Genomic DNA, 27232 nt, shown 5'->3' with positions numbered 1-27232 from the left:
CCTGCACCTGCCCGCCTGTCCAACATCACTACTCTGGACGGCTCTGACTTAGAATATGTGGACAACTACAAATACCTAGGTGTCTGGTTAGACTGTAAACTCTCCTTCCAGACTCACATCAAACATCTCCAATCCAAAGTTAAATCTAGAATTGGCTTCCTATTCCGCAACAAAGCATCCTTCACTCATGCTGCCAAACATACCCTTGTAAAACTGACCATCCTACCAATCCTCGACTTCGGTGATGTCATTTACAAAATAGCCTCCAAAACCCTACTCAATAAATTGGATGCAGTCTATCACAGTGCCATCCGTTTTGTCACCAAAGCCCCATATACTACCCACCACTGCGACCTGTACACTCTCGTTGGCTGGCCCTCGCTTCATACTCGTCGCCAAACCCACTGGCTCCAGGTCATCTACAAGACCCTGCTAGGTAAAGTCCCCCCTTATCTCAGCTCGCTGGTCACCATAGCAGCACCTACCTGTAGCACCCGCTCCAGCAGGTATATCTCTCTGGTCACCCCCAAAACCAATTCTTCGTTTGGCCGCCTCCTTCCAGTTCTCTGCTGCCAATGACTGGAACGAACTACAAAAATCTCTGAAACTGGAAACACTTATCTCCCTCACTAGCTTTAAGCACCAGCTGTCAGAGCAGCTCATAGATTACTGCACCTGTACATAGCCCATCTATAATTTAGCCCAAACAACTACCTCTTTACCTACTGTATTTATTTATTTATTTATTTTGCTCCTTTGCACCCCATTATTTCTCTCTACTTTTTTTTATCTCTACTATCTCTACTTTTTTTTAATTTATTTTTTTACTTGCTATATTGTATTTACTTCGCCACCATGGCCTTTTTATATTTTTATTTATTTATATATATATATTTTGTTTGCCTTCACCTCCCTTATCTCACCTCACTTGCTCATATTGTATATAGACTTATTTTTCACTGTATTATTGACTGTATGTTTGTTTTACTCCATGTGTAACTATGTGTTGTTGTATGTGTCGAACTGCTTTGCTTTATCTTGGCCAGGTCGCAATTGTAAATGAGAACGTGTTCTCAATTTGCCTACCTGGTTAAATAAAGGTGAAATAAAAAAATAAATAAAAAAATGACCGTGTTTTACTTTCTGCATGTTGTATTTATATTTCGATGTGTGTATTTCTGTAATTTATGTAATTCAGGGCTCATCTGTAAAAAAAAATACCTTGGTCTCAGTATGACTCCCTGATAAAATAAAGGTTAAAACAATAATTAGGCTCAACTGAAATAAAGTATTTTTTCTTTCAAAGTTGCCGAAATGCCACATAGGTCTACTTATCCATAACTTATATCAGTGCACTCGTAACAACCTAACCATTACAAAACCTATAGTTTATCAAATAAGCCTTACGCAGCAAATTAGCAATTATATTTTTTGTTGATCAAATTCGACACCCTCTCATTAACCTCCATCCAAAAATTAACCACTTCTGTGTCTTATTTTGTCGACAGATTTTGGGCGGAGTAAAACCTCTCGCTTCAGACGTCCGAGAAGGCAACAGTTGCAAAACTAAAACGAGAGTTTCTACTGGACAAATTGAGGTAGGTCCCACCCCATTTCATTCTGTTAAAGAAACGTTTTGCAACATCATTTGCGTAATGAATACGCCCCAGAGCACGCACAAGAGTTGTCTGAAATGACGTGGAATTTGTAACTTGCCTACAAGCGCTATATCAAAGTGCGCATGATTTCGAGAGTATTTAATAAAACGAGCTACTGTAGTCTTTATTGAAGTTAAGTTTAAATGTGCTTATAGTCATAGTTTGCTATCAAACATGATTGTTTCTACTAGTGTCAGTTAGCTAACAGTACCTTCTGCTAACTACGACAACTAAATTGAGAAGAGTTCACCGAAGCAGAGCTAGCTAGCCCAAGTGACAGAGCTCCTACTAGCTAGGATCTTCGGGTTCTCTATCGATAGCTACGTTATATGGCTACAGCAAGATGACTTCAACAACCACTTCGACGGGAATGTCTTGAGATTGAACTCGAGACGTGTCACGGATTAGCCAATGATTGACACGGTGTTGAAGCGAATGCTCATCAGTAGTTTGTTAGCTAGCATGCTAGGAAGCTACTTCCAACGACGCCGGAGCCCGCATTTATAAGCCTACCCAGTTAAGTGGTTTGCGCTCGAGACTGACGTTAGTTAGCTGTAGTTGAAGCTAACTAGCCGGTTGTATTGTAAGGACAAGAGCAAGCTGTCAAGATGGGTTCGTTGTTCCGAAGTGAAGAGATGTGTTTGGCCCAGATGTTTCTGCAGTCTGGATCGGCATACGACTGCATTAGCGAACTGGGAGAAATGGGTCTGGTGGAATTCAGAGACGTAAGTAACTTACTGATTGCTTCCTAAATAAACAGTCTCATGTAACTAGCGCAGCTGTCAAAGTTAATCTCTCTTTGATGGTACAGTTGCATTGTGAGCTGTCAGACATGATCAGGTAGGTAGAATGTTGCCCGACCCTAGCCCTTGATCACGACTCGCAGTTCCAGGCATTACATTACACTAGTTATTGGACGAAGGCGTCTTTTGTAGTTTTTTTTTTGTTAAGATCCTTGACGCTTAGTCTGAACATTAACATGCACCATTTGCGTTACGGGTTTGGAAGCATAAGGAACTTATTTTATGTAAATATAAATAATTTTTAAAGATAACATTTATACACACCTTGATAGGGTTAATGTTCCCACATGGCCATATCTCCATGTTACAGCGCTTGTTTACCTGTGCTAATTAGCTATCTAGCATGCTCTGAACACCTGTGTGTAAGCGGTAACTTGGTTTAGTTTCGTCGGATGGAGGCACCCATAGTTTATGGATCTATGCGAAGCTGCTACAGTAAGTGTCTATTTTTTATTTTAAGGATTCCTTCTCGCCGATGAAAGATAAGGTGCATATATTTCGAAATTGGTATCGCAAGTGATGATTATTGACGTTTCTAAATGTTAAAACATAGCGTGGGGATTGTAGTTCACACGAGGCAGTCATGGGCGAAGCTAATGATGTCTGAGAACTGTAGGGAGAAGGCAGAATGCCGCTTAAAGTTTGAGAGAGAGAGCGTTCCTAACACAATACTTGATCAAATAGCTTAGATCAGTGTTTCCCAACTCTGGTCCTCGAGTACCCCCAACAGCACACATTTTTGTTGTAGCCCTGGACAAAAACACCTGATTCAACTCATTGTTGTGGGTACTTGAGAACTGGAGTTTGGAAACACTGGCTTAGATAACACGTCTTGCCTAACCTAGTCTGATTCATCAGGCTGCAATACACAATTTATTGGTGTATATACAACCTAAAACATTTGTGTGCAAAATCGTGTAAATGCTCCTTACAAGCCAGAATGTTGAATACAATTAGATTTGAATTTACTTACCGGTTGTCTGTGTGGTTTGTCCTTCAGCTGCTCAAAATTGTAGACAAATGTCCAGTGGAATGTATTGTTGACCAGACTTTTTAGAGAGCCAGTAGGTATATGGTTTTATATTGGATATTCAGTTCTCTTGGCAATAGCTATTGAACCAAACAATACATGAAAATTGTATATTCTGAATCGGGTGAGGATGGAGAATAATCCAACCCTTTTTTTGTACTTAAAAAAATAAATAATTGAAAGACAAATACAAAAAAAAGAGTGAATTGTTCTCCAACGTCCCCTGATTCAGAATATACAATGTTCATTGTCATAGCATGCATGGTTCAATGTTTGATGATAGAAAACCGAATATCCAACATAAAACTAAATTTACTTTGGTTCCAAACCGAACTACCAGCTTTCTAAAAAGTTGCCTAAGCAATACTTTCCTGTGGATATTTTGTCTCAAATTTCAAGCAGCTGAAGGACATACCGCATAGACAACCGGTGGAGTAAGTTCCAATGTAATTTCTTTCAACATTCTGGCTTGTAAGCAACATTTACACAATTTTGCACAAATGTTTGTCTGTAGATGCCAATTAATTGTTTATTACAGCCTGATTAATTAGACTATATCTAACCTTACTGAGAACAGTAGATTGTGGATGTGCTTGTTTACTGACATTTTTAATAGGATCGTGAGAAGTCTGTGGACCAGTTTGATTTCATAGTGACATCTCAAAATATTGCAACTTGCCCTGTTGCCCTGCATCAGAGAGAATGTGGAATGTTGGCGATCATTTGCAAAGTCCATTCAATATCAGCTTAGACAGGTGTGTTTTCGTGGTGACAGTAACAATGTGCCTCTGCTCCTACTGTTTCAGCTCAACCCCAGCGTAAACCTATTCCAGCGGAAGTTTGTCACTGAGATAAAACGATGTGAGGAAATGGAGAGAATTCTAGGTAAGGATAAAACAGCAGGAGAGAAAGTATATGTAATTTCTTACGGTACGGGACACCCTATGTGTGTGCGTGCACTTTAAAAAATTAAATTAAATAAAAAAAGTTATAGGCTAGGTGTAATCATAGAATTGCATATAGAATCTTTAATCATTTCATATGATCTGTGGGCTTAGTAAAGTATTGTCATAGAACTTTTAACATGTGTTACCTTTTAATGTGGCATGAACACAACCAGCCCTGATGTGTTCATCTGGTTGTCAATTACTTCAAACAGGTGCTCCTGTAGGCTCCCCGCGTACGTTCTTCCACTCACAAAATAATTCCAGCTTCCAAACTGTGCACCCGCAATTTGATGAATGGAAAGACGTCTGTCCCAAAACCTACACGTGTGTTGTAATCACATTCTGCCATTAGGCCTACACTTGTTGACCACTCATCTCTGCCTAGGCAAAACCACAACGCAATTTGGAGCTTATACAACCCGGTTTCAAGTCAATTCGCTAAATGTTCATGCGACTGACATACAGTAAGGTTAAATAATGGTGTGATAGCCTATAGCTTTCTTGCATTTTGTGTTAATTATTGTGATAGGCTCATGTTTTAACGGTACGGTGTACCCCCACTATTTATTTTGTTTGGATGCTGTACTGGACCGTATAGGTTTACTTTCACCCCTGTTTAAAAGTGATGGGTATTGATGCACTCCTGAATAACTCATTAACTTTCACACAGTTGCTGCACAAATCCCAGTCTCCATTACATGACCACTGTACAGTTCTGAGATACACTGTGCCCTGGCCAATGAGTCTCATTTAAAGGAATCTAAACTCAGGCTTAATTGGTGGCAGACGCTTGGAGATTAAATTTAGGCCCCCAAAAAAGGAAAGTACAAGGAGTGTTGGAGTAGGTTTCTCGGAGGAATGTGAGTTCCTGAGGGAAGAGCGAGAGAATTAGTGTGAGGCAGAATAGAGACTCTAAGATTCAATGAAAAACACTATAGTTTTTAAATGAAAACAGATTAAGCTTATTGCTGAAGATGTAGTATTTTAAACAAATAGATTCAGTGACTGTTTGTGTGTTGTGTACTAAGACTTCACTGCGTCTTTGACAGGGTACCTTCTTAGGGAAATCAAGAGAGCAGACATCCCACTTCCAGAGGGAGAAGTGAACCCGATTGCACCCCAGCCCAAGCATGTCCTGGTTATAATGGTTAGCACACTCTACCTGTCTCTTATTCTCTAAAATGTTATTAATCCTTTTTTTCATAAGAATTAAGTATTTTATTTGTCCCAAATGGCACCATATACACTGAACAAAAATATAAACAGAACATGTTAAATGTTGGTTCGCTGTTTACGTCCCTGTTAGTGAACATTTCTCCTTTGCCAAGATAATCCATCCACCTGACAGTTGTGGCATATCAAGAATAACCTTGTTCTGGGGACAATAAAAGGCCACTCTAAAATGTGCAGTTTTGTCACACATCACAATGCCACCGATGTCTCAAGTTGAGGGAGTGTGCAATTGGAATGTTGACTGCAGGAATCTCCACCAGAGCTGTTGCCAGATAATTGAATGTTAATTTCTCCAGCATAAGCTGATGAAACTGTGGGTTTGACCAACCAAAGAAATTCAGCAAAAACTGTCAGAAACCGTCTCAGGGTAGCACATCTGCGTGCTCGTTGACTGCACCAGGGTCTGGACCTGACTGCAGTTCAGTGTCGTAACCGACTTCAGAGGGAAAATATTCACCTTGGATGGCCACTAGCAAGCTGGCCACTGGTGTGCCCTTCACGGACGAATACCGGTTTCACCTGTACCGGGCAGACAGTGTGTGTAGGGTATCGTGTGGGCGAGTGGTTTGCTGATGTCAACATCATTGTAAGCCGAGTGCCCCATGGTGGTGGTGGGGTTATGGTATGGTCAGGCATGAGCTAATTTGGATGGCTGGCATGACAATTTGAATACACAGAGATACCGTGACGAGATCCTGAGGCCCATTGTCGTGCCAGCCAGCCATCTGCCGCCATAACATGTTTCAGCATGGTAATGCACTGCTCCATGTCACAAGGATCTGTTCACAATTCCTGGAAAGTGAAAATGTCCCAGTTCTTCCATGGCCTGCATACTCTCCATGCATGTCACCCATTGAGCATGTTTGGGATGCTTTGGATCGACGTGTACGACAGCGTGTTCCATTTCCCGCCAATATCCAGCAACTTTGCACATCCATTTGGACAACATTCCACAGGCCAAAATGAACAGCCTGATCAACTCTGTGAAGGAGATGTGTCTTGCTGCGTGAGGCAAATGGTGGTCACATCAGATACTGTTTTTTTTGAAGTATGTGTAACCAACAGGATGCATATCTGTGAAATCCATAGATTAGGGCCTAATGAATTTATTTAAACTGACTGATTCCCTTATACAAACTAACTCAGTAAAATACTTGAAATTGTTGCATGTTGCGTTTATATTTTTGTTCAGTTTATTTACTATATGGAGAATAGGGTGCCATTAGGGTGACATCCCATATTATCATTGCTAATTGACACTATGTATGGCTCTCTCCAGGAGCAGTTGCAGAGGCTGGAGGTGGAGCTGAGCGAGGTGACCAGGAATAAGGAGAAACTACAGAAGAACCTCCTGGAGCTGACCGAGTACACACACATGCTGCGCATCACACGCAACTTTGTGCACCGCAGCACAGAAGTAAGTCCCAACAGCTCTTCCACAAAGCAAGATCCCACTACTGACCAAGTGCTCTGCCCCACTGTTTGACTCCAGAGCACTTGCTTTGGTATGCTTGAGGAGAAGACGATAAATAGTTGAAATCACATGATTTGGCTTGGCTGCTTCCATTGTCACAATTTCTTTGCTCTTTCCTCCCCTCTATAGGAGGTTGTGGGGATAAATCTTGGATTAGCCAAAACCTCATTCATGCAAGGGCAAAATTTAGCCTTTTTTCTAGCAATGTGTTTTTAACGTGTTTTTCCTGGTGTGAATTTGGGGTATGTATTTTGGTATGTGTGTCCTTACGCAGCCTCTGCACGCCCAGCATGAGGAGTTGTCCTTCCTAGAGGACTCCATGATGGAGTACACTAGCATGCAGCGGCTAGGAGCCAAACTAGGGTAAGGGGCTACTAGCAGACATAGATCTATACCCACTTGTGTGTGCCTGGTTACTGTAGCTCCCTGTTTCTCTCCATTCCCCCTGCAGCTTTATATCAGGGCTGATTCAGAGGGTGAAGATAGAGGCCTTTGAGCGCATGCTGTGGAGAGTGTGTAAGGGCTACACCATTCTTAGCTACTCTGAAATTGACGAGTATTTGGAGGACCCTGACACGGTGGGTCAATCTTGTTCTGCGTGAAAGATATTGCTAACCATTTTCTACAGTAAGTGCTTGAGTGTGAATGTGAAATCAAAGATAAAAGAATAAGATATCATAAGGTGAATGCACCAATTTGTAAGTCGCTCTGGATAAGAGCGTCTGCTAAATGACTTAAATGTAAATGTAAAGATGCTGTTTATCACATAGCTAAATATAACAGCACCTGTGTTGGGCCTATGAGAAGTAGAACCTCTCACCTCTGCCTTACTGTGTGTCTATTCTAAACCACTTTCTGTTCTATGGTTATTGCAGGGTGAGCCAACTAAGAGTGTGGTGTTCCTCATCTCCTATTGGGGTGAGCAGATCGGACAGAAAGTCAAGAAGATCTGTGACTGGTAATTAAACCGCCTCTCCCAATGACCTCCTGTTCCACTTTCAGCCTCTGTCAAACCATTAGGCCTAATATGTTGCCCCCAACAAGCTCTGAAGACGGTGACTTTAACCTGTGCTATAATAACATCATCTCCTCTTTTTGCCCCTCAGCTACCACTGTCACGTGTATCCATACCCTAACAGCAATGAGGAGAGGAATGACGTTGTGGAGGGACTCAGAACTCGCATCCAGGACCTGCACACTGTAAGCTCTATAAAAGCCTTGTCAGCAACAAGATAGTGGTTGATGCGTTATTTATTTATAATTTGTTTTTAAAGGGCAAGTCTGCAGTTGAAATGATAATGAAGAGCCCTCCCCGTCTCTGTTTTGGTAACAAGCTGAGGCAGGGCCTGGAGAAATGTAACCACTCTCAAATGTATATATGGAGCTGTGGATGCAAGGACTGACCATCCAAGATATAAAAATGATAGTTTTAAGCATGTTTTGAGGCTTTAGTGTTTGTTTACATTTACAATGTTTACAAATTGATGGGGTACGAGAGTTGAACTAAGCTCATGAGGCATTTATAAGTTAGTGTTTCCCCTAAATGTATTTAACAGCGGCAATTAGAATTGCAGGAAATTAGCTTTAAAACAGCAACATTTTGCTAGTTAAAATGTAAGCTATCAATGGCTTACAGCTTAAGGTGTACCTGCTGCTGGATTTAGCTGTTGAAATATATTGTGCTTGATGAGGCATTTTAACAAAGGAGGATGTTGCAAGACTTGTGACTTGGGCTGTTAGAGATAAAATACAAAAAGAAGCTTGGCTGATAGTAAAGAAGTGCTGGAGCTATCCCTCACAGAATGGGCCTTGTGCTTCTGGCTAGAGCGAGGCATGGACAGTGGGTGTTTAGAGTGATTTAGAACATAACTTTTTGGGAAGAAGCGGAATGGAGTGTGAGGGGTATATTTCTCAGGAGCGAGAGAGAGAGCTCTCTCAGGCGCCAGAGCGCGTTTTCTGTCATGACCACTGTGGGGTCAAATGACTTAGCTTGTGCTTTGTTGTCTGGTAGACTGTTCAGATCAATCCTTTTCTTGAGGAAAATAATAATTGCATTAACCTCTGGTCCCAGCATATGATCTCCATGAGGTCTTAGTTGAAGGCTCCCTCTTTGTTTTCGCTTTCTCGTTTATGCGAACATTAACACACACACACTAAAACTACCAGCATACACACTCAAATTCCACCCCTAGCATGTGCATTGGAAGATTCTATCATGCAAAGAACATTCTTAAACAGTCATTCATCATTTGCCCACACCCTCTTGATATTCTAAATGGATGGGAAACCCTCCCATTGTTAAAATGTAATACTATTCCTCTCCCCATGCTGGCTGTCCCCAGGTTCTCCATAGGACAGAAGACTACCTGAGACAGGTGTTGAACAAGGCCTCTGAGTCTGTCTACACCTGGGTCATCCAGGTCAAGAAGATGAAGGCCATCTACTACATCCTCAACCTGTGCAGCTTTGACGTCACTAACAAGTGTCTGATAGCCGAGGTGTGGTGCCCTGTCAACGACCTGCCGACCCTGCGGCGGGCGCTAGAGGAAGGCTCGGTCAGTCAGCTCGTTGTTACCATGGCTACCTGTGTAATGTCATTGTTGGGCTTAACTCTTTAAGTTTTGGATTGTAATGCATTGTTTGTGACCTCCCCCTTCTAAGTTCAGTATTTGGCTAAACCAACACAGTCACACACCTAGTCAGCATGACCTGCTTTAGTAATGGGGTCATGGTTGTTGTAGAAAGAGGGGAGTGGCATTGATCTTATCTTGACCACGTCTGATGGTTTAAGCCATATTGAATAAACTAGTCATGTTATAGGTCCTGTTGGGTCCCAATTGATGGCTACCAGGGCTTCTGTCCATTCATTAATTGTACTGGCTAATGTGCATAATTAAGGTCACAGTCAATTCAATGGCAATAGTTCATGTCAGGGTTCTGCCAGGGGTTTTAGTCCTTTAAACATGGCTTAAATGAGGCTTCCAAAAACGAGGCTTGAATGGTCAAAATGTATTTGACTTACTAGCTCTTAGGTTTCTGTCTTACCCTCTGGAAAATATATATTTTTATGTCTCAAGTTATTGGCTTGCCCTCAAAAAACATTTATGCAACACTTAGACTAATAACATTTCAATAATCCTGGTCTGTCTAACATTATTGGCTTGCCTTCACAGAGGAAAAGTGGAGCCACAGTGCCTTCTTTTGTCAACCGTATCCCCAGCAACGACACTCCGCCCACCCTGATAAGGACCAACAAGTTCACCTCAGGCTTCCAGAGCATAGTGGAGGCCTATGGAGTGGGAAACTATAGAGAGGTTAACCCAGGTACAGTAAGACCTCGTCAGTCAATGACCACTGATTAGTATATTTAGGAAGCTGTCATTAGGCCTACGGTTTTTCTGTTTGTTTGCTATGTGTATGAGCTACATGCCTGTAGCCAAAGACAAATTTCCACTCCTAACAAGAATGGACAATGAACTTGAGGGATAGTTAAATGTGTTTATGGAATGTTTTGTCTGTTGTCTAACAGCTCCTTACACAGTCATCACCTTCCCCTTCCTGTTTGCTGTGATGTTTGGAGACCTGGGCCATGGTATGATCATGGCTCTGTTTGCTCTCTGGATGGTGCTGTATGAGGACAACCGCAAACTGAAGCGCACAAGAAACGAGGTGAGAGGGCCAGGGAGAGGCTCTTGGGGGTGCGTCTCAAATGACACCCTAAAATGGCACCCTATATAGTGAACTAGGTTTGACCGGGGCCCATATGAATAAATTAACAGGAAATATGGTTAGCTAGATTATTTCCCCTACATTGACATTGGTGTGTTTGTATGCTCAGATCTGGAACACGTTCTTCGAGGGCCGTTACATCATCCTGATGATGGGCTTGTTCTCGGTCTATACCGGCCTCATCTACAACGACTGCTTTTCCAAGTCTCTCAACATCTTTCACTCAGGCTGGAACGTCAACGCCATGTTTAAATCTGGAAATTGGACTTGGTTAGTACTATAATCTGTTCTGTAATGTACCCAGGGCTCTAGATTAACATTTTTCATTGGTCGAACTGGTGCTCCCAATTTTAAAAAGTTAGGAGCACCACATTAATTTAAGAGCACCAGAAAATACGATTTCTTTAAATAGAATTCGGGCTGCATCTCAATCCATCTACTTTTGAAGCACATTATGTCCTATAAAATAATATGTAACACTGTAAATACGTTTGTTTATTATAAAAGCGATACAAATACCTGTCATTGAAATTAAAGTCATTTGTGGAATATTAGGTATCTACATTGTGTAAAAGCACTGTTTTCCAATTGATATGGAGTACATAGAAAATTGTACACTGTCTCTTTAAAAATGTCAGGTTTATGATGATAACATGCAAGAGATTTGATATTCATTCATTGCTATGATCATTGATCTCCTGAAGAAGCTATCCCTTTTCCTTATTACTGATTGAACAGACTTTTTTTTTTTTTCAATTACATATGAATTAAATGTAAAATAAAGTATAAAAATATCAATAACAATGCATGTGACATTAAACATTAAATCACCTGATAGTTTGCTCTGTTATAATTGTTGACTTTGGTATTTTCTTTAAAAGGGATTCCACGCTCCGCACCAATGCCTTTCTGACCCTTGATCCCATTGTCCCTGGGGTTTTCAATGGACCCTACCCTTTGGGCATTGACCCGGTAAGTACATAGCTTTATGATCCATGGTCATAAACAGCATTGTCTTGTCTCTATGTTCACTACACACACACACACAAGTACACACACGTTATTCCCTGTCCATAACCATACACTCTTGCCTCTCACCAACCAGAGCCAATAAAGTAAATCATGGATCATTACTCATTTTAATGTTCTTATAAAAATATTTGTTAACAATCCCATCAATCTGACTATGATGTAGTCTGTCCATACCTCAACCTGACAGGGTTATCCTAATTTCTTCCACTATGTAGATTTGGAACCTGGCGTCAAATCGTCTGACCTTTCTGAACTCCTACAAGATGAAGATGTCTGTGATTGTGGGTATCATTCACATGAGCTTCGGGGTCATCCTAGGTGTCTTCAACCACCTGTGAGTTACAGCACACACATTCCCCACAATATCAGCACTGTTAAGAACTATATAAGATTATGCCAAATTTAAAGATACCGAATGTCCTGCTCTGAATCCTAAAAGCTCTGTTTATCCATGCAGGAACTTTAAAGCCCTGTTGTCTATGTCTGTTCAGGCACTTTAAAGCCCTGTTGTCTATGTCTGTCCAGGCACTTTAAAGCCCTGTTGTCTATGTCTGTCCAGGCACTTTAAAGCCCTGTTTGTGTCTGTCCAGGCACTTTAAAGCCCTGTTTGTGTCTGTGCAGACACTTTAAAGCCCTGTTTGTGTCTGTGCAGACACTTTAAAGCCCTGTTTGTGTCTGTGCAGACACTTTAAAGCCCTGTTTGTGTCTGTGCAGACACTTTAAAGCCCTGTTTGTGTCTGTGCAGACACTTTAAAGCCCTGTTTGTGTCTGTGCAGACACTTTAAAGCCCTGTTTGTGTCTGTGCAGACACTTTAAAGCCCTGTTTGTGTCTGTGCAGACACTTTAAAGCCCTGTTTGTGTCTGTGCAGACACTTTAAAGCCCTGTTTGTGTCTGTGCAGACACTTTAAAGCCCTGTTTGTGTCTGTGCAGACACTTTAAAGCCCTGTTTGTGTCTGTGCAGACACTTTAAAGCCCTGTTTGTGTCTGTGCAGACACTTTAAAGCCCTGTTTGTGTCTGTGCAGACACTTTAAAGCCCTGTTTGTGTCTGTGCAGACACTTTAAAGCCCTGTTTGTGTCTGTGCAGACACTTTAAAGCCCTGTTTGTGTCTGTGCAGACACTTTAAAGCCCTGTTTGTGTCTGTGCAGACACTTTAAAGCCCTGTTTGTGTCTGTGCAGACACTTTAAAGCCCTGTTTGTGTCTGTGCAGACACTTTAAAGCCCTGTTTGTGTCTGTGCAGACACTTTAAAGCCCTGTTTGTGTCTGTGCAGACACTTTAAAGCCCTGTTTGTGTCTGTGCAGACACTTTAAAGCCCTGTTTGTGTCTGTGCAGACACTTTAAAGCCCTGTTTGTGTCTGTGCAGACACTTTAAAGCCCTGTTTGTGTCTGTGCAGACACTTCAGAAAGAAGTTCAACCTGTACTTAGTATTCCTCCCGGAGCTGCTGTTCCTGCTGTGTCTGTTTGGCTACCTGGTCTTCATGATCATCTACAAGTGGCTGGCCTTCTCTGCCCGTGACTCCCAGATGGCCCCCAGCATCCTCATCCACTTCATCAACATGTTCCTCATGCAGGGGGACGGGGTGCCGCCCCTCTTCCCAGGACAGGTACAAAGATGGGGATCGCACAGTGTTTGCGTCCTAAATGGCATCCTATTCACTATATAGTGCACTACTATAGAGCCCTGGTCAAAAGTAGTGTACTATATACGGAATAGTGTGGCATTTCGGACGCACCCACTGGGAAAAGGGAGTGGTTTTCCCAGTGGGTGTGAAGACATGTATACAAGCCCAACCCACTCCAAAGATACTTCAGTGAGACTAACAGACCTGTCTGTTGCGTCCCTCTGCCACGGTAGGTTGGGCTGCAGGTGTTCCTGGTGGTAATTGCTCTACTATCAGTGCCTGTCTTACTGCTGGGGAAACCAGTTTACCTCTACTTGCTGCACAACGGAGGAGCCAACCTCATGGGAATGTACAGGGTGAGGCTTTGTGTGTGTCGTCTGTTTCTGACCTCAAGAGTCATGGGCGTGTGTGTAGTTTGTCCATATGAGTCTGTGTTCTGGTTGTAACAGTATGGTGGTGTGTAGTCTGTTTATAGGAGCGTGTTCTGGTTGTAACAGTATGGTGGTGTGTAGTCTGTTTATAGGAGTGTGTTCTGGTTGTAACACAGTATGGTGGTGTGTAGTCTGTTTATAGGAGCGTGTTCTGGTTGTAACAGTATGGTGGTGTGTGGTCTGTTTATAGGAGCGTGTTCTGGTTGTAACAGTATGGTGGTGTGTAGTCTGTTTATAGGAGTGTGTTCTGGTTGTAACAGTATGGTGGTGTGTAGTCTGTTTATAGGAGCGTGTTCTGGTTGTAACAGTATGGTGGTGTGTAGTCTGTTTATAGGAGTGTGTTCTGGTTGTAACAGTATGGTGGTGTGTAGTCTGTTTATAGGAGCGTGTTCTGGTTGTAACAGTATGGTGGTGTGTAGTCTGTTTATAGGAGTGTGTTCTGGTTGTAACACAGTATGGTGGTGTGTAGTCTGTTTATAGGAGCGTGTTCTGGTTGTAACAGTATGGTGGTGTGTAGTCTGTTTATAGGAGTGTGTTCTGGTTGTAACAGTATGGTGGTGTGTAGTCTGTTTATAGGAGTGTGTTCTGGTTGTAACAGTATGGTGGTGTGTAGTCTGTTTATAGGAGTGTGTTCTGGTTGTAACAGTATGGTGGTGTGTAGTCTGTTTATAGGAGTGTGTTCTGGTTGTAACAGTATGGTGGTGTGTAGTCTGTTTATAGGAGTGTGTTCTGGTTGTAACAGTATGGTGGTGTGTAGTCTGTTTATAGGAGCGTGTTCTGGTTGTAACAGTATGGTGGTGTGTAGTCTGTTTATAGGAGTGTGTTCTGGTTGTAACACAGTATGGTGGTGTGTAGTCTGTTTATAGGAGCGTGTTCTGGTTGTAACAATATGGTGGTGTGTAGTCTGTTTATAGGAGTGTGTTCTGGTTGTAACAGTATGATGGTGTGTGTGTGTCCCTCCCCAGGGTTATGAGCGTGTGCGGCGGCACAGTGAGGAAGAGCTTTCCCTGATGAGGGCTCATGACATGGAGGAGGGCAGTGTCCACAATGACCTCTCCACCAGCAGAGAGCAGCAGAAAGAGGTTAGCTGATGACCATCACCACCTCCCACTAGCCTCTCATTCAGGCATCAGTACACTACAGTATGGGTACTAGGGTTGAATGGCAGGAACCCAGTTACTGCCCAAAACCACTCCCTTTTCCCGGGATAAATAACTGAGAAACCGGTAAATTATATGCGATGTCTAAATGTCTTTTCTACGGCCTCATGATGACTCAACGCTCAGGGTGGGAACAGACAGCCCATCTCAATATGTGTAGTGTAGTTCACAATGCATGTAGACCTACTTGAAGTATAATCTCAACATGGTGAGACATAGACACGTAGACCTACATTTGCTGCAGCATATGCTACAGTAATATAGAGACTTAATGCGTGTCTAATTTACCCATCTCTATCTGGCTTTTGTGGGTCATCTTTTTTTTAATCAAAGATTTTTTTTAAATAAAAAAATTGCCGCTGCTGTGTTTTAAAACCGCTTATCACTCGAATATCGTTTCTTTATATCCATGCACCCATGAGCACTCTGTCTTTCTCTCTCGCCATCAACTCCATTCAAATTGCATCCACAATGGATCATCCTGTTCTAGATTGATATATAGATGTCCTAGCCTACCCCTTTCAGGTAATCAATGCAATATTAACATTGTATTTAGCTAATTAATAATGGGTTATGCATAATAAGCTTAACTTATAGCCTCTCTCTCTTGCTTAATATGTAACCACCTGTGCTCCGTTGGCCTTTCTCTTGGAGTTCCATGCAGGAAAATCTAGACTAGAATAGTGTAACCGATGTGAAATGGTTAGCGGGGTGCGCGCTAATAGCGTTTCAATTGGTGACATAACTCGCTCTGAGACCTTGAAGTAGTTGTTCCCCTTGCTCTGTAAGGGCTGCGGCTTTTGTGGAGTGATGGGTAACAATGCTTTGAGGGTGACTGTTGTCGATGTGTGCAGAGGGTCCCTGGTACGAGCCCAGGTAGGGGCGAGGAGAGGGACGGAATCTATACTGTTACAATAGCTTGCTGGACATTCCTTTTGCACTTCTTATACCGAAGAGGGATGCAAGCTCTTTTTTGCTGAATGTTAAATACAGCAACCAATAGAACACACGGGTAGTTTGAAATAAGAGCGAACGCGCAATGGCGGTAGGCTATAGCAGTTATTTATTCAGACCCATTTTTTTTTTTTTCAGCTTTATTTAACCAGGTAGGCTAGTTGAGGAGAAGTTCTAATTTACAACTGCAACCTGGCCAAGATAAAGCAAAGCAGTACAACACAGAGTTACACATGGAATAAACAAACATACAGTCAATAATACAGTACAGAAAGTCTATAAACAGTGTGTGCAAATGAGGTAAGATAAGGGAGGTAAGGCAATAAATAGGCCATAGTGGCAAAATATTTACAATTTAGCAATTAAATACTGGAGTGGTAGATGTGTAGAGATACTGGGGTGCAAAGGACCAAAAATAAATAAAATGGATAACAGTATGGGGATGAGGTAGTTGGATGGGCTATTTACAGATAGGCTATGTGCAGTGATCTGTGAGCTGCTCTGACAGCTGGTGCGTAAAGCTAGTGAGGGAGATATGAGTCTCCAGCTTCAGTGATTTTTGCAGATTGAGCCAGTAATTGGCAGCAGAGAACTGTAAGGAAAGTCGGCCGAAGCAGGAATTGGCTTTGGGGGTGACCAGTGAAACATACCTGCTGGAGTGCGTGCTACGGGTGGCTGCTGCTATGGTGACCAGTGAGCTGAGATAAGGCGGGGCTTTACCTATCAAAGACTTGTAGATGACCTGGAGCCAGTGGGTTTGGCGACCAATATGAAGCGAGGGCCAGCCAACGAGAGCATACAGGTCGCAGTGGTGGGTATTATATGGGGCTTTGGTGACAAAACGGATGGCACTGTGATAGCAAATTGGATGCATTCTGATTAGAGTGTTGGAGGCTATTTTGTAAATGACATTGTCGAAGTCAAGGATAGTCAGTTTTACAAGGGTATGTTTGGCAGCATGAGTAAAGGATGCTTTGTTGCGAAATAGGAAGCTTGGATTTGTGATGCTTAATGTGAGTCTGGAAGGAGAGTTTACAATCTAACCAGACACCTAGGTATTTGTAGTTGTCCACATATTCTAAGTCAGAACCGTCCAGAGTAGTGATGCTGGGCGGGCGGGCAGGTGTGGACAGCAATCGGTTGAAGAGCATGCATTTAGTTTTACTTGCATTTAAGAGCAGTTGGAGGCCACGGAAGGAGAGTTGTATGGCATTGATGCTTGTCTGGAGGTTAGTTAACAGTGTCCAAAGAAGGGCCAGAAGTATACAGAATGGTGTCGTCTGCATAGAGGTGGATCAGAGAATCACCAGCAGCAAGAGCGACATCATTGATGTATACAGAGAAAAGAGTCGGCCCGAGGATTGCACCCTGTGGCACCCCCATAGACTGCCAGAGGTCTGGACAACAGGCCCTCCGATTTGACACACTGAACTCTGTCAGAGCAGTAGTTGGTGAACCAGGCGACGCAGTCATTTGAGAAACCAAGGCTATTGAGTCTGCCGATAAGAATGTGGTGATTGACAGACTTGAACGCTTTGGCCAGGTCGACGAATACAGCTGCACAGTATTGTCTCTTATCGATGGCAGTTATGATATCGTTTAGGACCTTGAGCGTGGCTGAGGTGCACCCATGACCAGCTCTGAAACCAGATTGCATGCTGGAGAATGTACAGTGGAATTCAAAATGGTTGGTGATCTGTTAAACTTCGCTTTCGAAGACCTTAGAAAGGCAGGGTAGGATAGATATAGGTCTGTAGCAGTTTGGGTATAGAGTGTCTCCCCCTTTTGAAGAGGGGGATGACCGTGACAGCTTTCCAATCTTTAGGGATCTCAGACGATACGAAAGAGAGGTTGAACAGGCTAGTATAGGGGTTGCAACAATTTCAGCGGATAATTTTAGAAAGAGAGGGTCCAGATTGTCTAGCCCGGCTGATTTGTAGGGGTCCAGATTTTGCCGCTCTTTCAGATCTTCAGCTATCTGGATTTGGGTGAAGGAGAAATGGTGGAGGCTTGGGAAAGTTGCTGTGTGGGGTGCAGGGCTGTTGACTGGGGCAGGGGTAGCGAGGTGGAAAGCATGGCCAGCCGTAGAAAAATGCTTATTGAAATTCTCAATTATTGCGGGTTTATCGGTGGTGACAGTGTTTGCTAGCCTCAGTGCAGTGGGCAGCTGGAAGGAGGTGCTCTTATTCTCAATGGACTTTAGTGTCCCAGAACTTTTTGGAGTTTGTGCTACAGGAAGCAAATTTCCCATAACCATTCAATCTTCATGAAGAGAAGAAAGCCTTTTGCATATAATTCTAGTCCTATATTATTCAAGTATGTCATTAGAATGATGAAGTTGAGGACAACAAAACATTTAACTGTTGAAAGCGACGAAGGAATGAAGCAACAATAGAGAGAGAAAGAGGGATGCTAATAACATTAGGGGAAATATTATGAAATGTATAGCCTATTAATTATACAAATAGCCCCTATTATATTTGAAAATCTAATTCTAGCCTATAATTGTAACTTTGTAGGCCGCATGTGCTCCACCAGATTTGCATGTTCTCTTTATCATGGTTTGAATGATGTCCGTAATTCCAGTCCATATACAGTACTGTAAAACGGTACAGTTCACACTCAAAAATATTAGCCTACTGGAGCTAGTTTCATTTATTTACCCAAGAGAGTGTCGTGACTTTCATTAATCTAATGCCTGTTATTTATTTAATCTGCAATGTTTAATTGGTACCTGATTTTAAATTAATCATGTAACATTTAACTCATTAGGATTTGGGGCACCACGGAGAAGTTGTTTAGAGTTACCATCTCCCGAATTAAACTCTGTAAGGTCTTTACCTATAACATCGATCAACAGTCATCTTAGTATTTGATAAGGGGTAATTATTAATATTTCTGAACGATCGTAACTTTCTTGGATCTGCAAAAACCCCAGTCTTGCTCATTATTCAGTACTACACAAATTGGTTTAATTATTTATGTACAAGCTAACTAAATAAATAATAACACAGAATACACACCTACATGAGACTAAGGTCCCTAGTGGACTGACAAGATATGACTGCTTGTTCCAACATATGGAAAGGGGGGAGGACAGTTATCGTGTATACACTCTAGGACTGTCCTCACATTAATCCTATACCTTGCACATGAACCGCCGGCAGTTTGGAATTAGAAATAATTTATGTATTTACGTGTTGAATGCCGTTGATCTCGCTCGGAACCAATCCTTCTCGGAAAGTTGTTGACCTTCTAGCTGTATGGCTCTGATTTGTCTGAAAGAGGTCTCCCCTTACCCATCTTCTACAGTTGTTCACTCTGGAAGATAACCAGCCATATCATCGGTTCCCATTGGTGATGAGCATAGTAGGAAAGTCTCACTTATATTCGCTTTTCTCTATATCTGACTTAAGACAGCTGATCAGCTGTCCCAGTGACTATATGAGGTGAGCTTCTCGCCTCTTCCTCCTCGTGTTGGTATTCAGGATTCGGACCACGATGGACATGAGCTGCAGCTCTTCGTCTCTGGTCTAAAGTAAGGTGAGTTTTTTTTCTTCACCTCGTCTTGATGTTCAACGTTTCAACCATTTCCAACATGTAGCTAACGCTCCACGCTTTTCTGGTCTGATATGTTAATTCTTAGCCAGTCCTTTTAAGCACTCTGGGGGTGGTTCCATCACACTGACACGCTCTTCTGACCTCACTCGGGGCGTGGCTAGTTACTGTGCAAGGTATTCTCAAAAACAATTATTTTATTCAAACTAAAATCACATTCCTATCTTAACAAAAACAATTAATATTGGATGAAAACTTGATAGATATAGATATAGGTTAAATAAAGGTGAAAAAAAATAAAAATAGGGGGCATCCATTCCAAGTTACAGTATTGGTCCATACAGTTTTTAATAACATCACACAATGAAAAACAATATTACATTCGTTTTCTATTTCTTCCCACTGACCATTCCCCAAATTCTTTGTTAGAATTGTTCCATTCTCCACTTTTTGGACATCAGCGTTTTGGACGGGCAAAGTCCCTGGAGACTAAAGTACATTCCTTTAGTTCAGTGGTTGCCAACCGGTCGATCGTGATCTTCAAGGCAATCCTAGTTGATCACCAAATATTTCTGTAGAAAAGCCAACGAACGATAAAGGTTTGCGCTCCTTTTTTAAAATCGTGTTGAGCAGTTGCCGGTAGTTGCACTTGATTCAAAAGTCTTGCGCACCAGGTAAACAAAGTGTTCCCATAAGACAAACTCTGCCTACCCGGTGGACCGGAAAATCTGTGACTAAATCGAGTGCCCCTGCTGTGCTGCCCAATCGGCTAGCTCAAATCACCGTGGCTACAGAGCTTCCATGACCCTGGCCACAGCCAAGTTTAATAGGCTACTAGTCTACGTAAGATTGAATCACTTTTAAAACCATGACCACCGAGAGACTGTCAACGATTACAGCAAAGCACTGCTGTTTTTCTGCTTGAGTTTAACACTGTCACTGTTTTTATTCAACACTACTACAAACGCGCTTCTCCGTACTTCCGCTCTGGCTGTAGCTGCAATGAATGAGTTGCCAAGTATCGATAGCCCTGCGTTTTATTATTAGTAGTTCGTCGTGTCGATTTGTAATATTAAGGAATATTTAACTTTCTCTGGTCATAGGAACAACATGAATTTGTGCATGAGGCAGATGCGGTGTGACTCGAGTTTTGCCGTCAGGTGGAAGACGCTGTCCCCTCTCGCTGGTCAGTCTCACCGGAGGAAAGGAAGGAGAGAGGAGGGACCGTGAGAGGAGGTTGGGGAAAAATTGTTTTGAACGGTCATCCAACTCGGGCATCTTTCTACAGCTCTGACCTTTTGACCTGAAGATCACTGAGGTCTTGAGTTTTGAAATATAACATGGTCTGATTAACAATATTGGCAGGCCAATCATATAGCCAATATGCTGTGATAATGTATTAGTCCTACTGCCCAAACCTCATTCTTACAAAACTGGTTGTAGATCTCAGCTTGCTTTTTGAATGCGAAAGTTTTCTAGACTCAAAAGTTTGGTGACCACTGCTTTAGTTGATACTAAAGGGTAAAGAGTTTCCTCCTGCTTAATTTCCAACCGTGTGAACGGTCGTCCATCCAGCAGCTCCCCATCTCCCCTCTTTGGGAGAGAGAGAGGCCTGGTTACTGTCACCCCCCCCCCACACCAGTCTGATGTGACCCATTCACAGTCATGACAAGAGCATATAGCTAGCTACATCTATGAACTTTTGTTTTTCAATTGTGTGTAATATGCAATAGCAATAGCCCATATGTATTGGATAACGGCACAATCATTTGGGCTTCGGCTCATTAAATGTCGTTAATGTAGGGCTCATAAAATGTGTCTAATATGTCTCATCAGGCTCCGGTAGCATCAGGTTTGAATTTTCATGCTGAACTAAGTTCTAATCAAATCTAGACACATTTATATGATTTTGAATGACACTTACAGTTTTGGTGGGAAATGCCAGGTTACCTGGGAGAATTTAATAAAAAATAATAATAATCCCGGGATGGAAAATTCTCTAAAATACTGGATAATTATTCAACCCTAAAGAGGACCCAATACTTTCAGTACCCATGTCTTTTCTTTTTTCTTTTACAGTTTGACTTTGGGGATGTGTTCCTGCACCAGTCTATTCACACCATAGAGTACTGCCTGGGCTGCATCTCCAACACAGCCTCCTACCTGCGCCTCTGGGCTCTGAGTCTGGCACATGCCCGTGAGTATCACTGCACCTAAACAGTTTGGTAAATTCATCTTTCTGATGGATGAGCATTTAAAGTTAATTTTGTGAGAGAGGAACACATTGGAAATAAGCCTTTAGGTTTAATTGTGTTCAAAACATTTTTCGGTGTGTTTGTAATGTCTCTGACGTGAAGCCTTCTTTTTACTTATACATTTAACTAAATCAGAGACTGTGATGTGACGTTTATTTGTCCTTGCTCCCCCAGAGCTGTCGGAGGTGCTGTGGTCCATGGTGATGCGGGTGGGCCTGCGGATGGACACCAGTCTGGGCATCATGTTTCTGGTGCCAGTGTTTGGGATATTCGCTGTGCTCACTGTGTCTATCCTCCTGGTTATGGAGGGACTGTCTGCCTTCCTCCATGCTCTCAGGCTGCACTGGTTGGTTACTAAACTTGCAGAATTGACAGTGTAGGACAGGAAGTCTGTGTAAAAATGCAACACATCACGCCTTTATAATGCTTTGATTAATGCTTACTCTATATTCAGTGATCTCTGTTCTCTCTCCATAGGGTGGAGTTCCAAAATAAGTTCTACAGTGGGACTGGAATCAAGTTTGTTCCCTTTGCCTTCTCCCTCCTGCCCTCTAGCTTTGAGCATGATGACTTGCTGTGAATGGGACACAATGCTCCCGCCCTCCGAGGCAAACTGCCACAATATACCAGCAGGATCCAGTGCTATTGAGCTAGCCTGCGTACCAGTCTCTTTGTGCCATCATGCCACTCCTTTTCATGCCAAACATGATCATCTACAAGTGGCTGGCCTTCTCTGCCCGTGACATATGATGGCACAAAAAGATTTGTACTCTGACTACTATTGAGCCTCATCGATGTTCAGTTTCATAGTGTTTTTTTTAATACTATTTGTTGTACTGACTGACTGCCTTGCATATGTACAAACAAATGTCAACATATCATGCTCTATTTTCAATTGAATGATATTCTGGGTTACCAAAACTTTGCAAAGAAAAGCCTCATTCAGTCTTGGTTGAAAATGAGAAGTATTTTTGGATGAATGTAGGAGCGAGATGTACATTTTATTTTATAGAAATAAAGTTGGAATGAGAGAATAGCATTTGAATGACTACGACAGGCTTAAAAATTATAGTGGTGCATACATTCAAGAGAAAATGTATGATTACTGTTGTGCTGAATGTTAACAAAATGTCCTAACACATGTTGCCTATTCCTCCATCGCTTTGTGGGAGACTACTCTTAAAACTGTACATTCCATCGATGGAAATTTAACGTATAGCTCAAGACATCCTTTCACAGAGATAGTTCTGCTGGTCAAGAGCCAATTTAATGACACCAACAATCCCTGATTAGGAATAAGGCAAGAAAAGCAGGTACTGGACCAGTCCAGCGATCAATTCTTGCTGAAGCCTTTTCCTATATTCCCATCCTGTAGCACCATAGCAGGAGAATGTCGTTTTTGCTGTTGGGTAATGGCATTGTACCTTCAAGATGAAAAGAAAAGGGGTATATTTTATTGGATTTTTAAAATATATATATATATATATTCAGTACCAGTCAAAAAAAAAATTACTATTTTTTTTTACATTGTAGAATAGTGAAGACATCGCAATTATGAAATAACACATGGAATCATGTAGTAACCAAAAGTGTTTAAAAAGTCAAAATATTTTATATTTGAGATTCTTCAAAGTAGCCACCCTTTGTGGTCAAATAGCCCTTACACAACGTGGTGTTTTTTGGGATCATTGTCCTGTTAAAAAAATAAAAGAAATGATAGTCCCACTAAGCGTAAACCAGATGGCATGGTGTATCGCTGCAGAATGCTGTGGTAGCATTCTGAATTCTAAATATATCACTGACAGTGTCACCAGCAAAGCACCATCACACCACCTCAATGCTTCATGGTGGGAACCACACATGAAGAGATCATCCATTTACCTACTTTGCGTCTCACAAAGACACGGTGGTTGGGACCAAAAATCTCAAATTTGGACTCATCAGACCAAAGGACACATTTCCACTGGTCTAATGTCCATTGCTCGTGTTTCTTGGCCCAAGCAAGTCTCATTATTATTGGTGTCCTTCAGTAGTGGTTTCTTTGTAGCAATTTGACCATGAAAGCCTGATTCACGCGGTCTCCTCTGAACTGTTGATGTTGAGAGGTGTCTGTTAATAGAACTCTGTGAAGCATTTATTTGAGCTGCAATCTGAGGTGCCGTTGACTCTAATGAACTTATCCTCTGCAGCAGAGGTAACTGTCTTCCTTTCCTGTGGTAGTCCTCATGAAAGCTAAAACGTTCAAAGTTCTTAACATTTTCCAGATAGACTGACCATGGCTTAAAGTAATGATGGATTGTTTATCTTTGCTTATTTGAGCTGTTCTTGCCATAATATGGACGTAGCCCTATTTGGTAAAAGACCATCTTCTGTATACCACCCCTATCTTGTCACAACACAACTAATTGGCTCCAATGCATTAAGAAGTAAAGAAATTCCACAAAATAACTTTTAACAAAGCACACCTGTTAATTGAAATGCATTCCAGGTGACTACCTCATGAAGCTGGTTGAGAGAATGCCACGTGTGCAAAGCTGTCATCAAGGCAGAATTTGAAGAATCTCAAATATAATGAATATTTTGATTTGTATAACACTTTTTTTGGTTACTACATGATTCCATGTTTTTTTTTCATAGTTTTGATGTCTTCACTATTACTCTACAATGTAGAAAACAGTCAAAATAAAGAAAACCCTTGAATGAGAAGGTGTCTAAACTTTTGACTGGTACTGTATATATATTGTATTTGTCGAAATGATATTAAACCCTTTGAAGAGGAGCTAATTGATTTAATTGTGATTACCATGTAACAGAACTTTATGGGGCGCTTGCACCATTTCATTGTAAACTGATTTTCTGTGTTATCAAACCTCAATGAGCTGTATGTTATTGATGCTTAAATATGCTCCTAAAGCAGGATTCTATGGGAAATGCTGCTGTGAAGTTGAGACTAGGTAATGTCAAAATAGTGGCTAGAAAGACTTCTACAACTATGATCACCACTAATTCTTAGAGAGGTGTAGTATGTCATGAGCTTGTCATCTAATCCTTGATAACACAATGTGTGTGGTTTGTTGAAGGGTTGCTGTAAATGTCTGTTCCTGGTCTAGATGTAATCATATTTATTTTATAGAGTAATGTAACTATTTGATTACTTTTCTTTGCATCATTAAAAAGTCCATAGGGGTATCCATACATTCCTCTGTTTTGGCTTTGCATAATTATTTTCTATTTTATAATGGTGAACATGTCAAAATATGACATGTCACTTGTGAATAAACCTGATGATTTGATTGAAAAAGTCTAGAGGCCTCGCATTCCATGGCGTACCTGACCGAATTTGGACACGCACACTGTTTTTGAAAGCAAAAATTGCTTTCAATCATAACTCGACTTGAAATTAGCCAACACAGACAAGGACATGCTTTTCGAGTGTGCTGAGGAGTAAGATGTCAGGAGTGACTGGGCATGCACATTTGTGGCCTGCTGGAGGTCATTTTGCAAGGCTCTGGCAGTGCTCCTCCTGCTCAAAGGCGGAGGTAGCGGTCTTGCTGCTGGGTTGTTGCCCTCCTACGGCCTCCTCCACGTCTCCTGATGTACTGGCCTGTCTCCTGGTAGCGCCTCCATGCTCTGGACACTACGCTGACAGACACAGCAAACCTTCTTGCCACAGCTCGCATTGATGTGCCATCCTGGATGAGCTGCACTACCTGAGCCACTTGTGTGGGTTGTAGACTCCGTCTCATGCTACCACTAGAGTGAGAGCACCGCCAGCATTCAAAAGTGACCAAAACATCAGCCAGGAAGCATAGGAACTGAGAAGTGGTCTGTGGTCACCACCTGCAGAATCACTCCTTTATTGAGGGTGTCTTGCTAATTGCCTTTAATTTCCACCTTTTGTCTATTCCATTTGCACAACAGCATGTGAAATTTATTGTCAATGAGTGTTGCTTCCTAAGTGGACAGTTTGATTTCACAGAAGTGTGATTGACTTGGAGTTACATTGTGTTGTTTAAGTGTTCCCTTTATTTTTTTGAGCAGTGTATATCGCAATACTGTCAGTCTGTCAACCAGCTGAAGCTGACTGATGGAGGCTACCAGCAGGGGGCAGCAGCCTCCTAGGATAAGGAGGCCAGTGGTGATGGGAACGGGGACAAGGATGAGAAACCTGTGGAGTCAAATTGGTTACCTAATGATTCGTGATGAGTCACTCAACAGCTGTCACAAGTTCCTGGGTCACATCGACAGGATTCTCCAGCAGCTGGAAGGTGTGTGTGTCTGTGTTTGTGGATCATAGATACCATGGGCTCTTGAGTGGCGCAGCGGTCTAAGGCACTGTATCTTGAGGCGTCACTACAGACACCCTGCTTTGAATCTAGGCTGTATCATAACCGGCTATGATTGGGAGTCCCATAGGTTGCGCACAATTGGCCCAGCAACGTCTGGGTTTGGCCGGTGTAGGCCATCATTGTAAATAAGAATTTGTTCTTAACTGACGTGCCTAGTAAAATAAATGTAAAAAATTGTTCTTCCTCCCAGACAGGACCCACCCAACCATCAACAGGGTCAGGAGTAGTTCATCAACCAATCTACGTGATGTGTTTGAATGCATGCATACATCATGTAACAAGTGCACTGTTTTTCATTAGTGTTTTACACTGTATCTGAATGTTTTTGTTGTGAATGTTTATGTGGTGAATGATCCCTGAAATGGAACTAGATCTGGAGGTGGATGTGCTGCTGGCCACACCAGAGGTGTGTGTTGAACTGGCAGACTCAGATCACCATTGTCATCGAGGAGCAGCAGAAGAAGAAACCACAGGCGAGAGAGGGAATAGCCTATTGGATCCATACTTTTCATTCAGACCTTTTATGATTTCAAATGAAAATTAATTGAGTAGAAATGGCTGGTTAGTACTATTACTGGTTGTTTTACACATTCCCAGGCACCAGGCCCCATAGCAGACATAGAAACCTAGACCTGACCATGACCAAGCTAAGCAATCCCCATGTGGGGATTGTGCGCTTCCTTAGCACACTGGAGAGACACTTCAAGGTGAGCTTATAGTCCTGAGGAACAGGCCCTGTTCTCCCTAAGTATCACATTATAGCAGAAACATTGAGTTGAGTTTATTTTTACAGGGACAGTGCACATTAATCAACGTTTCAGTAAAAGTGCCGGTTTTAGCCAGCCGGCTAATTTTCAACCGCAGTCCCTGGGCAGGTTATTAAAAACAATTACAATATAGACAATAGCAACATAGAACAAGACATAGCATACAGACATAGCAACATAGGACAAGCAAGACGTAGCATACAGACAGAGCAACATAGAACAAAAAG

General features: G+C 42.1%; 1 protein-coding gene across 3 annotated transcripts; it reads left to right on the top strand.

The window, feature by feature from the left end:
• Positions 1–1499: 1499 nt before the first annotated feature.
• Positions 1500–25086, top strand: LOC129826391 (V-type proton ATPase 116 kDa subunit a 2-like). Of its 3 annotated transcripts, none has more exons than XM_055887079.1 (20): positions 1500–1598; positions 4298–4376; positions 5488–5585; positions 6951–7088; positions 7420–7508; positions 7597–7723; positions 8021–8103; positions 8252–8345; positions 9488–9700; positions 10319–10469; positions 10675–10814; positions 10984–11144; positions 11756–11846; positions 12122–12240; positions 13303–13513; positions 13765–13887; positions 14928–15045; positions 21712–21831; positions 22064–22235; positions 22367–25086. In XM_055887079.1, the coding sequence occupies exons 2-20, from the start codon at positions 4361–4363 to the stop codon at positions 22467–22469; spliced, it is 2367 nt and encodes a 788-aa protein (XP_055743054.1). In that variant the 5' UTR covers positions 1500–1598; positions 4298–4360; the 3' UTR covers positions 22470–25086. The 3 variants fall into 3 exon arrangements, 2 of the variants coding, with proteins under 2 accessions (XP_055743054.1, XP_055743053.1); XM_055887078.1 differs by lacking the exon at positions 1500–1598 and adding an exon at positions 1653–2383 and having other exon boundaries at positions 14928–15044; positions 21714–21831; XR_008755027.1 differs by lacking the exons at positions 1500–1598; positions 22064–22235; positions 22367–25086 and adding exons at positions 1653–2383; positions 19493–19619 and having other exon boundaries at positions 14928–15044; positions 21714–21784.
• The last annotated feature ends 2146 nt before the right edge of the window (positions 25087–27232 follow it).

The sequence above is a fragment of the Salvelinus fontinalis genome, chromosome 28 (genome assembly GCF_029448725.1).
Source record: "Salvelinus fontinalis isolate EN_2023a chromosome 28, ASM2944872v1, whole genome shotgun sequence".
Classification (NCBI taxonomy): domain Eukaryota; kingdom Metazoa; phylum Chordata; class Actinopteri; order Salmoniformes; family Salmonidae; genus Salvelinus; species Salvelinus fontinalis.
Note: the sequence above shows the minus strand (reverse complement) of the source record. Positions and strands in the feature narration are given on the sequence as shown.